The following is an 11115-nucleotide window of genomic DNA, read 5'->3' as shown; positions in this document are numbered from 1 at the left end:
TGCTGAAAAGTCAAATGCTATGCAACCTGAGATTTTATTATTTGACAAGAGCAGCCTTGCCAATAGTAAAAATGGCAACTTGACTCCTTCCTTCCCTTCGTGTTAACCTAATGGTTGCCAATAGCCAACATGGAGGCCAGGCTGTGAGTTCCCATTGGCGGCTGTTCTGAGGCCCCGCCCCTACGAGCGACGGCTGGGAATTGCGGAGACGGAAAGCGTGACTCCGAGTGGGGCTGCGCCTGCGCGAGTTATTGGCGCCAAGATGGCGTTGGAGATGAGGCTTCCCGTCGCTCGGAAGCCCCTTAGCGAGAGCCTGGGCCGCGAGAGTAAAAAGCACCTAGTGGTGCCAGGGGACACGATCACCACGGACACAGGCTTCATGCGGTACGTGGGGTTGTGGGGGACTCTGGCAGCAAGGGGCAGCTGCATTGCTCTCTCTCCACGTGAAACCTGGGCCTGTGTTCTGCATCTAAGTGCCCGCGGTACCCGCCGCGCATCTGCGGAGCATCTCAGTTGCCTTGTTTTCGAGACTTCGGACTTCCTACTCCCTGCATCTTGTATGTCCCCGTCTGCAGCTGCCTCAGCGGCCCCGAAACCTTCCTGTGTCCCAGGCCCCGATTCTGAGCCTTCCTCGTTGAACCTGGAGCTGGGGCCTCTTCACAGGTTTCGGCGTAAGGGATAGTGGGCGTTTTTGACTTCGTCCACTTAGCCCTCAGCATTCCATCTCCTAGTCAGGGGCACGGTTTTGGAACGAGTCTTTGGGCTTAAACAAAGAAAGTGAAGTCGCTCAGTCGTGTTCGACTCTTTGCGACCCCTTGGACTGTAGCCTACCAGGCTTCTCCGTCGATGGGATTTTCCAGGCAAGAATACTGGAGTGGGTTGCCATTTTGGGCTTAGGGGGCATGCAAATATATTACGTTACATGCACCAGAATAGATAACTTTGAGTCTGAGGGCAGGCTCCAACTTAAGGGCAGCTGGGGTTCCAGCCCTGCTGCCATCACAATATTAGCTGTATCACCTCTCCGAGGTCACTTTCCTCGTCTGTAAAATAATGATAATAACTATTCCAGAGAGTGGTGAGGATTCCATGAAAGTGAAAGTGTGGAAGAGTTAGTCCCTCAGTCATGTCCGACGCTTTGCCACTCGGTGGACTGTAGCCCGCTAGGTTCCTCTGTCCATAGAATTCTCCAGGCAAGAATACTGCAGTGGGTTGCATTCCCTTCTCCAGGGGATCTTCACCACCCAGGGATCCAACCCAGGTCTCTTGCATTGCAGGCAGGTTCTTTACTGTCTGAGCCACCAGGGAAGGATTACATGAGGGATAATGATTATGGAAAAAAGTAAAGACTCACCGTTCTATCACCATCACAGGGGTCAGCACTGCTGATAAGCCAGCCTCCGCCCTCCCCCCATGTGCATATGAGAGAGGTACAGCATTTATTCCATTGCCCTTTAACCTCTTAGTTTGGCATTATTGGTTCCCAGGAAATCTTAAGATTCAGTCCTTTATTCATGCAGTCAATAAATATTATTTGTGGTTGGGGTATAAATTGAACAAAGAGGAAATCTCTGTCCTGGTGGACTTTATGTTCTGAGAGAGACAGAAGAGAAATAAGCACAACAAACAAGTTATTCAGAATATTTGCTGGTAAATTCAGTAGAAAAAAATTAAGAAGTCAAGCAGGGTAAGTGGAGCATAAGTTGGAAATATGGTGGGGGTGGCAGCCACAGGGCGGGTGACTATTACAAATGGGAAAGTCGAGGAAAGCCTGGTGGAAAAAGTGCCATTTGAGTCGACTTGAGTACAGTGAAGGAGATGGCCACATAGGACTCTAAAGAAGGAGTGTTTAGGCAGAGGTGGCAGCCAGCACAAAAGCCTGTCTTTGAGGCAGGAGGAATCAGGTTTGAGGAACACATTGTTCTGGCTGCGAGAGGTCACCTCAAGCATTACCCTGGTATCCTTTGTATCTTCCTGTTGCAACAGGGGCCATGGAACCTATATGGGGGAAGAGAAGCTCATTGCATCTGTGGCTGGCTCCGTGGAGAGAGTAAACAAGTTGATCTGTGTAAAAGCTTTGAAAACCAGGTGAGAGCAGAAGGTGTGTATTTTGTGGCATCTGAGTTGCACAGCCAGGTCTTTTCAGCCATGACACACCCCCTACCCACAGCCCTCCCTGCCCTGTCGTGCTGTAGGTCTGGGATTTCGGGAACATGACTGGAGGAAGGGTAGAGATGACTAGGTAAGGGCAGGCTTCAAAGGTTTCCCTTCGATATCTGACCTCTTCAAACTTGGGTTCCCTCTTCTGCAAAATGAGATCTTGCCTGACCTCCTGGGTAGGATCTTCCTTGGAATTCACTGAAATAGTGTGTATAAAGTACACAGAGAGCCGCCTGCCTTGAGGGCTCAATAAAGGTTAGCCCCAGAACATAAGCCAGTGGGGTTGGAACAGAGTGAGCAGGCGAGTAGTAGGAGCAGATGCAGAGAGGTGAGGTAGGCAGTCTGCATGCCTTGAAGCCACGATGAATGTTTCTGACTTCCACTTTGTGCAGTCTAGGAAGGCCCTGGAGCAGGTGGAGCAGAAGAAGGACATGATCTGATTTCTGTTTTAATGAAATCACTCTGGCTGCTGTTGGGGGGTGGGGACAGATTCCTGTTCTGTTTTCATCATCTCAGTTGATGGTGGCTTGGACTAAGGTGATAGCCATAGAAGTGGGGAATAGTGATTAATTCTGCGTGTATTTTGTGTTCTGAGTGTATGTATCGTGAAAAGCTGTAGGATTTTGTATGTGGGCTTTTCTACATGTAGGACTGTGTCTGTGAGAAGAGATAGTTTTACTTCTTCCTTTGGGATGCTTTTTATTTTCTGCCTACATTGGTAAGATAGAGGTTCTAGAATCTGCTGCTGGACTTGTCCTGGAGCAGGAGAGGGAGGGGAGGCGGGAAATACACAGGGTTCCTCCAGAGACTCCAAGGACTGTGGCTTGAGCAACTAGAGGGGTGGAATTGCTATTTCCTGGGCTGGTGACAATTGGGAGAGGATCCATTTGCTATAGTGGAATTGAAGGGGCTGCTAGAAAGCTTTGTTTGAGGTTTGTAACTTATGCAGATTCCTCTTAGTCACGTAAGTGAAGGTGCTGGGTAGCCAGTGGTTGACTAAAGCTAGAGCCTGAATTCAGGGGAGTGGTGGACTCATCCTTGGTATTTGAAGCCATCGAGCTGGGTAAGCTCACTAAGTGAGTGAGTGTGGGCTGGAAAGAGAAGAGGCCCAAGGACTTAGTCTTCAGTGTGGAGGCTCTAATTCATCATTAGAGTTGGGAGGAGGAATTAGGAAAGGGGTCGAGACATGCAGCCAGTGGGTGGGGGAGACATGAGTAGACCGGTTTGGGTGGTGCCTGTCTCACTTTCCTTTCTCCTCTTCTGGCTGATGCGGAATTTGTCTGTGTTCCAGAGCCCACCAGAAAATATCCCACGCGTATCCATTTTTCATGCAATTAACAAAATAAGGGGTTTCAGATTTAATGCACTCCTTGCAATAAATGGTGTGAGAATAGTTGATGGAGACTTTATATGCATAGGAACGTTGGAAGTTGTCAGTTCCTGAAACTAAGTTCTAACAGCATGTGAATTTACCAAATGTGGTGCCTGATCCAGGCCTGCGTGCTCTTTAACTGAAATCTCAAGTGATGCTTGGTCTTGTCATGGAGTCTTTTCACTGATGGAGGACCTTCTGCTTTTTCTTTCAGATATAATGGTGAAGTGGGAGACATTGTAGTGGGGAGAATCACAGAGGTAAAGTCTTAGCAGATTGGTTTTCACAAAGTAAAAGTGAGCTGGTGATCTAATGAATGAGATAGTCATCCTATTACACGCAATTACACGAAAGAAGGATTCATTGTGTTTGGCTCTTACGTGACCTTTGATGAAAACAGTTTGTTTGTAAACAGTTTGATGTAAATGGTTTGTTTGTAAACAGTTGGATGTAAGTGGTTTGTCCCATCGGGGGTTATTGTTCATTTACAGTGTGAGCTCTGGCCTTGGAGTATGTGTCCAGGTGTGGGGTTCCTTTGTTTTGTAGGTTCAACAGAAGAGGTGGAAGGTGGAGACCAACTCCAGGCTGGATTCAGTCTTGCTTCTCTCATCCATGAACCTTCCCGGAGGAGAGCTGGTAAGGATCTCCAGCTAGGACTGTGTATAGCTTGCTGGTGAGAGTGCTGGGTCCCTTGCGCCACCAGAGGACTTTGCTTTATACTGAGGCTGTCACTTGTACTCCTGTTCGTCTGCTGTGAATTTTGCTGTCTGGGTGTACACGTAGGCTTTTCACTTGGCCCAGGCCTCCCAACTCAGGCAGCAGTTGGTGTGTGGTAGAATCTGGGATGTCTGTGGGGAGATCCCAAAGGAGAGTCGAGAGAAGCTCTCTCAGATGCTTGGTGCTAATAATTTTCCTTTTCTGGGTGTGTCAGTTTTGCTCAGTGAAGGTCTTGCTTGAAAAACTGTGTTTACAAATCAGCTTTACGTGAATCGAATGACATTGGGTTATTCCAGACAACCATAGTACCTAAGCTGCTTGCTTTTGTAAAATGTTGTGATTCAGCCTTATCTTCAGGCCAGCATCTATTTACTGAGAGGCTCATGGTGCTTAGCTGTCTGGAGAATGCCAAGATCCAGGAGGCGTGATTCAGTTCCTGAAAGAGCTTAGACGAGCAGGGACTATGAGATAACTGGTCTAAATACCCAGCAGTCCAAGAGTAAACAAGTGTGTGATTGTACAAAAGGCGTGATTAAATTCCCCGCGAGAAGCTTATAGGAAAAATGAATGTTGAAGTTGATTCTATCCTTGAAGGATGGCTAGAATTTTAACAATGAATTCAGGAATCTGAGATAAACGGAAATGTGTGAGCAAAGATATAGTTAAGCTGGAGGTAGCCGGTCATACTGGAGCGTGGTGGGCCACCACGGCAAGTAGGTAGGCTCGATTGGGGTTTGGCAAATCACGTAAGGAGTCTGAATATTATTCAAAGAAGAGGAGCCACGGGAAAGTCTGTAAGACAGAAAGTAGTGGTCATGGCTTTGTCTTCTTTGAGTGGCACGGGTTACCTACCCTGGTGTGTGTACACTGTGGCTGCCTTCGGAGGTCTTGGGAGAAAGTGAAAGAAAAAGAAGAGATGGAGCAAGATTTTGGTTTAGGGTCGGACTCCCTAACGTGGCCTTCTCCTTGTGTGTTTCAGAGGCGAAGATCTGCAGAAGATGAGTTGGCCATGAGAGGTTTCTTACAGGAAGGGGACCTTATCAGTGTATCCTTCACCTTGCATTCCAGCATATTTATGTTTGCTGTGGAGCTGGGGAATGGGGCTTGGATTGTCGGTCTCTCACAGGAGAAACTTGTCATCTTGGCCTCGACCAAGAGCCAAGGCTTCTGCTGCAGCCTGTCTCTTTCTTTTCTTTTTACATTAAAAAATATACATTAAAAAAAAATTGAAGTATAGTTAGTTTTGGGGGCTTCCCATATGGTGCTAGTGGTAAAGAACTTACCTGCTAATGTAGGAGACATAAGAGACGAGGATTCAATTCAGTCCTTGGGTTGGGAAGGTCCCCTGGAGAAGGCAATGAATATCCACTCCAGTATTCTTGCCTGGAGAATCTTATGGACAGAAGAGCCTGACAGGCTACAGTCCAGGGGGTTGCGAAGAGTCAGACATAACTGAAGCGACTGAGCATGCATGCTCACAATTAGCTTTATGTGTATAGCAGAGTGAATCAGTTATATACACACATGTATGAGTATATGTATATTCTTTTTCACATTGTTTTCCTATATATATTATTATAAAATATTGAGTAGAGTTACTGTGCTAGACAGTAGGTTCTTGTTTCTCTGTTTATGCATAGCAGTGTGTATATGTTATTCCGAGATTCCTCATTTATCCCTCCCCACCCCATCTCCTCAGCCCAGGCTACGCTCCAGCTCTTCTTCAGACCTGCTGCTGCTCAGTCGGGTTTTTGGGTCTTGTAACTTACGGTGGCTCATGCTTGAAGCCAGCTCCAAGTTTCCTGGTGATGTTAACTTTCATCCCAGGAAGGAGAAAAGGTGGCGTTCATGTCAGGATATTCACGACAGCCAAGGGGGAGAGATTAGGTCACAGCAGTGTGACCTCCGAGTCCACCTACAGCTGTAGGCGGGACTGGTGGACACAGATGCGAGGGTGGAGGGAGAACCAGGGACACAGGTGATAAGAAAGTGTTTGTTCCTTCATCATCGACCAGGCTGAGGTCCAGGCAGTGTTCTCTGATGGAGCCGTCTCTCTGCACACGAGGAGTCTCAAATACGGAAAAGTAAGTTGGTCTTTGGGTGTTCTCTCTGGATGAGTGAGACTTCAAATCCATTTCCCGGTCTCCAGCTGTCTCTGGCATTCTGGCCTAAAGCACCTGGAAGTTAAGCGCTGACAGGCTGGCATTGCGCGTGCTGACTCACACGGTTGTGGGCTGGTAGCATAGTAAAGCATGACGACACTCACCCTTTTTTTGCGGAGGAGATTGTTCTGGCAAAAGAGCCCCTATGATCCTGGGCCCTGGCCCCGCGGCTGTCTCTGCTCTCTCCCAAGGGGTGCGGTGGCTTTGCATGGCCTCAGCGCTGAGTTGCAGCCAAGGGAGCTCATGGACTGATGAAACACGATGGCCCCCGGCCCTTGGACAAACGTCCGGTCAAGAAAATGGATATTATTGTTAGGAAAGATGGGTTTGTCACTTGAGCCTCTAAAGGAAATTTTGTTGCTTTTCTTGCTATAAGGTGACAGACATTATTGAGGCTATTTATTTTTTTAATGACAGCATGTTTTCCCAAACAAATGATGACTCATTAGTCTTGGCTTTGTCTGGGTGAACTTTCTCATTCCTGAGTGGAAAAGAAACCTCCCTGTCAGTGGAGTGGCTGCAGCCGCCACACTCGAACCCTTGAATCAGGAGGGGAGACAGGCGCACTGCCTGTGCTGATCTTTGTGGGCCTGGGGCCTGTAGCAGACGCGCCTTCTGCAGGATGTGGGCCTTGAGCTCACCTGCCAGGACCGGGGATGTATTTGTGCCCAGCCCTCAGCCAGTCCCCTTCTCCAGTGGCATATCTCGTGGGCAGGACAGGCGGTTGGGGTCAAGGTGGAACAGAGCAGTGCTCCTTGGCCCTCAAGAGGCTCAAGCCCACATCCTCATTGGCTCCACCCTCTCTCAGCCGTCACACCAGCCCTGGATCAGAACATGATGACGCTCGCAAAGGAGAATAAATGGTGGAGAAGAGAGTGAAAGTCACCTTCTGTTGGGATGTGTAAATGACACATGTCTCTGGAAAGTGTCTTTATTTTGCATGTGCGTGTCATGGCAGTTGTCACCAGCAAGGAGCCCGATTCCAGCCTCCCTAGGACACAGTCTATACTCTGCTTTATAGTCGCCTCATTGGGGATCCTACAGTGACTTAATGTACGATATATATATTTTTTTAGCTAGGTCAGGGCGTTTTGGTTCAGGTCTCCCCCTCCCTGGTGAAACGGCAGAAGACCCACTTCCATGACCTGCCTTGCGGCGCCTCAGTGATCCTGGGCAACAACGGCTTCATCTGGGTCTACCCAACCCCTGAGCACAAAGAAGACGATGCAGGGGGCTTCATCGCAAACCTGGAGGTGAGCACACTCCGCCCGCCGTTGCCCTTTTGGGATGGAGAGGCACTGAATGGGTACTGTGCTTCAGCGGCAGGGGCGGGCACTCTCTGTTTCTCCCTGCTGTGTGGCAGTAGTTAGAGCTGGTTTGCATTTCCACTGAAGTCTGCTCAAAACATCGTGCTGCCCTCTCTTGTTCTGGAGAGATGAAATCAGCGACTTTGATCTCTGTTGGCCCAGATGGCAGTTGCAGGGTAACAGCCAAAAAGCCACTGGAGGTGCCATCCTTTTTCATCTTCCTTGGAGTCAGCAGTTTGCTTGGTTTGGAGTCCCAGCGTGATCCCGCCTCAGCTGTAAGTGGGTCCTGTGATCTGCTGTAACCGTTCACTCGTTCTGGTCTTGATTCTGTTTGCCTCCCCTGGTAGCCGGTCTCCCTTGCTGATCGAGAGGTGATCTCCCGGCTCCGGAACTGCATCGTCTCACTGGCAACTCAGAGGATGATGCTCTATGACACCAGCATCCTGTACTGCTATGAAGCATCCCTTCCACATCAGGTATGCCACCCAGGGCTCCCCTTCTTGCTGATCTGTGAGCAGGCGTGGCGTGTCATCCGCTCCATGTCCCCGCCACGTACCTTCACCATGCCCATCAATGTGAACTCACCTGGTGGACACCCTTGTTGACTGGTAGAGCTTTACCCGAGATGCTAATAATATTCTCATTGTCTGATGTCCATGTGAGGGTTTGCGGGCAGTTGGCGGTGCCAGGTGGGGCTGGTTTATGACAGCGACCCCCTGGACTTCATCTTGGCCATCCCAGTTTTAGCTCCCTTTCTCGTGAATGCTGGAGTAATAGCTTTGTTGTTCTTGTTAGCTATATCCCAGAGAACTTTGCTGATTTATTAAGCTAGTTCTAGCAGATCCTTTCTTGCAATAGGTAGCCTCTGATAAACGAAAGAAGAACAGAAGGCTCGTGTTAGCCAGGCTTGGTTTCTACATTTGGGTTGGCTTGATGGTGTGCTTACTGGTTGAACAAATTACCTTTTGTCCTTTCTTTTTCAGATCAAAGACATCTTAAAGCCAGAAATAATGGAGGAAATTGTGATGGAAACACGCCAGAGGCTTTTGGAACAGGAGGGGTAAGAAGAAGCACCTGAAGGCCAGGACTGTGTGGACCCGAGCAGAGCAGTCCTTGGAGGTGGAGAATCTGACTGGCAGTCCCTGCGTGCAGCTCAGTGAAGAACCGGGAAATTCATCACTGGACCTACATCGGGCTGCCTCTGCCTTGAAGACCTGCTTTCTCCTGTTTTAATGGAAAGCGAGGGGCAGGTGATTACTGCTGCCACCCCTTGAGTTGCCCACAGACTTCGGGTGCTACAGGTAGTTTCAGGCCCTTAAAAGCATTCCGAGTTCCAGCCGAATACACTCCTATCCTGGAATCATACGGGGAATCTTTCGTCTTGTAGTCACCGACAACTCACCAGGCACAGTGCCCCATGAAACTGCCCCTATGTAAAACATAGCCTCCCTGATCCCCCCAGTTTGATCTCCCCAGTTGTCTGTCTTGGCCTCCATTCCCACCTCCTCTGCAGTGCGAGAATGACACTGAAGAGTGTAGCTTGGTAAAATGAACCCAAGAGTCAGTGGAAGAACACAGCGACCAAGCAGCCTTTTGCTTGGTTGGAATCTCATTTCCTGTTACATGTTCCTCCTAGTGACAGATGTAAGTACATCCCCGCCAGGCTGCCTTAATCTGTTCTGCCTTTGAGGATGATCTATAAGAAGCTGAATAATTGAGGAGAGAGAGAATGAATGTTTTGGGTGCTCTGATGAACATGAAAACAAAGTAAAAAGGTGGAGATGGAAAAAGAAAAAAAGATGGAAAAAAAAAATAATCCTATAACTGAAGCAGCAATGCATTTACTTTTGAATAATTCAGGGTTGAAAGATGAAAACAAGATATTGAAGTTCTGTCTCACTGAGAATGGCTAGAATTCCTATGCATTCTTTTTCAAATGACTTTCTAAACATGGTGCCCTGATTTGGGTTTGGGGTAAACAGTTCTTTTAAAGTCAGTATATGAGAGTGCTATTTGGTGAGCTGTTTTTTTTTTTTTTTTTTAAATTTATATATGTGGTATCACTGTTTCTGTTCTTGTATTCTGTGTAATACTTGGGAGTTAAGTACAGGTGAAGGATGACTTAGGAGATTGAAATTCTTCTGACAGAGGACCTTAAATTTAAACCTAGAATACCTAATAAAATTTAAACCTAGGACAGTTTCAGTAGTAATGTGGAGCATATGGCGGTTTTGAAACATAACTCAGCTCTTTTTTGTTAAATTGTACGTCTTCATAATATTATTCAGTCTGTCACCTGTTTTGAAGAGTGCAATCAGCTGAGTTGGACAGGGGACGTTGCAGCTGTAGGTTTGCTCCCTGTTTTTGAGATCATGTTCTAGGTTGTATGTCCCTGTGGAGAAGGGAATGGGGAAGGATGGGAGCCTGCATGCCTGCTTTGGGTTGGTTTTGATCAGAGCCATAAGTGGGTTCGTTGAATGTTTGCCCTTCTCACTTGGTCTCCCAAGCTGCCAGCCCATACTGTTCACTCAGTATTTCCTGAATAGTGATTACCTAAGTCTCAAAACACCTTTTTGGTGAGTATCTACTTTTTTTTGTGGCCCACTAGAGGGTGCCCTTGTTAAGCGTAATTTCAGTAGGTATTTTAAAAAAAAATAAAGCTGAAGTTTTTACACTGGTTCTGAATTCCTCTAGCAATGTGTAGGTTGCTTTGCTTTATAAGCGTGAGCACAAAATTAGGCTGAACTGCATCACTCTTAATGATGAGCTTAAAGGGATTTATTCAAATTTGGCAACACTTATTTACTTCTGACTGTCAGGCATTTTCTGGGCTCTGGATTCTAGCTTTAAGTCCTTAAGAGTATCATTCTATAGTGTTACACAGTGCATCTCTGGAAAAAAATATAGTCTAGCTTGGGGGTTCACCTAAAACTAGAAAATGGCAGTTAGTAAATGGCAAGTAGGATAAACCTTTAAATCAAGTGCTGCTGGCCTCTAAAGCACAGTTAGTCTCAGTATTTATGGGAAATAAAATCCCATTTGATTCTCATGGTAACCTGTAAAGTTTGATATGACCCTCGTTTATAAATGAAGGCCATTCAGATAATTAAAGTGACTTCATTAAAGCTCATTAGCAACTATGGATCGGTAGGCTTAAGCTCTCGGGATGGATCATGAAGCAACCCTCGAGAGAAGGGGTTGGACTGACACTGAAAGCATATGGGGTCCAGCATGGAGACTACACTTTGGATTGTTACTCATTTTGTACACTGCCTGTCCCTCCCGTGTCTGCTGTGGGAGACGGATGAGGCCCTCCACCCCCATGCCTCATTTGTACCCCAGCACCTAGGACAATGCTTGGCACACGGGCTGAATGCTTGTGAATGATTTATTAGTT

At 47.4% G+C, this 11115-nt stretch overlaps 1 protein-coding gene across 2 annotated transcripts; it reads left to right on the top strand.

Moving 5' to 3' along the window:
- The first annotated feature begins 240 nt into the window (after window positions 1-240).
- EXOSC2 (exosome component 2) lies at window positions 241-10395 on the top strand. 2 transcript variants are annotated; one of them, XM_070378836.1, is made up of 10 exons: window positions 256-384; window positions 1374-1430; window positions 1987-2088; window positions 3747-3792; window positions 4079-4168; window positions 5229-5294; window positions 6265-6333; window positions 7488-7664; window positions 8066-8194; window positions 8702-10395. In XM_070378836.1, exons 3-10 carry the CDS (start codon window positions 2003-2005, stop codon window positions 8780-8782), a joined length of 744 nt encoding a protein of 247 aa, XP_070234937.1. In that variant the 5' UTR covers window positions 256-384; window positions 1374-1430; window positions 1987-2002; the 3' UTR covers window positions 8783-10395. The 2 variants fall into 2 exon arrangements, with proteins under 2 accessions (XP_005902835.1, XP_070234937.1); XM_005902773.3 differs by lacking the exon at window positions 1374-1430 and having other exon boundaries at window positions 241-384.
- The last annotated feature ends 720 nt before the right edge of the window (window positions 10396-11115 follow it).

Source organism: Bos mutus, chromosome 11 (genome assembly GCF_027580195.1).
Source record: "Bos mutus isolate GX-2022 chromosome 11, NWIPB_WYAK_1.1, whole genome shotgun sequence".
Taxonomy (NCBI): Eukaryota; Metazoa; Chordata; class Mammalia; order Artiodactyla; family Bovidae; genus Bos; species Bos mutus.
The sequence above is the reverse complement of the archived record's forward strand: the minus strand, read 5'-3'. Positions and strand labels throughout refer to the sequence as shown.

Excerpts from the sequence above, each read along its gene's own strand:
- EXOSC2 (XM_005902773.3), top strand. The coding sequence starts at position 263 with ATGGCGTTGGAGATGAGGCTTCCCGTCGCTCGGAAGCCCCTTAGCGAG. Across the intron at positions 5,295-6,264 it reads AGGAAGGGGACCTTATCAGT|GCTGAGGTCCAGGCAGTGTT; the intron begins GTATCCTTCACC and ends ATCATCGACCAG. Across the intron at positions 6,334-7,487 it reads GGAGTCTCAAATACGGAAAA|CTAGGTCAGGGCGTTTTGGT; the intron begins GTAAGTTGGTCT and ends ATATTTTTTTAG.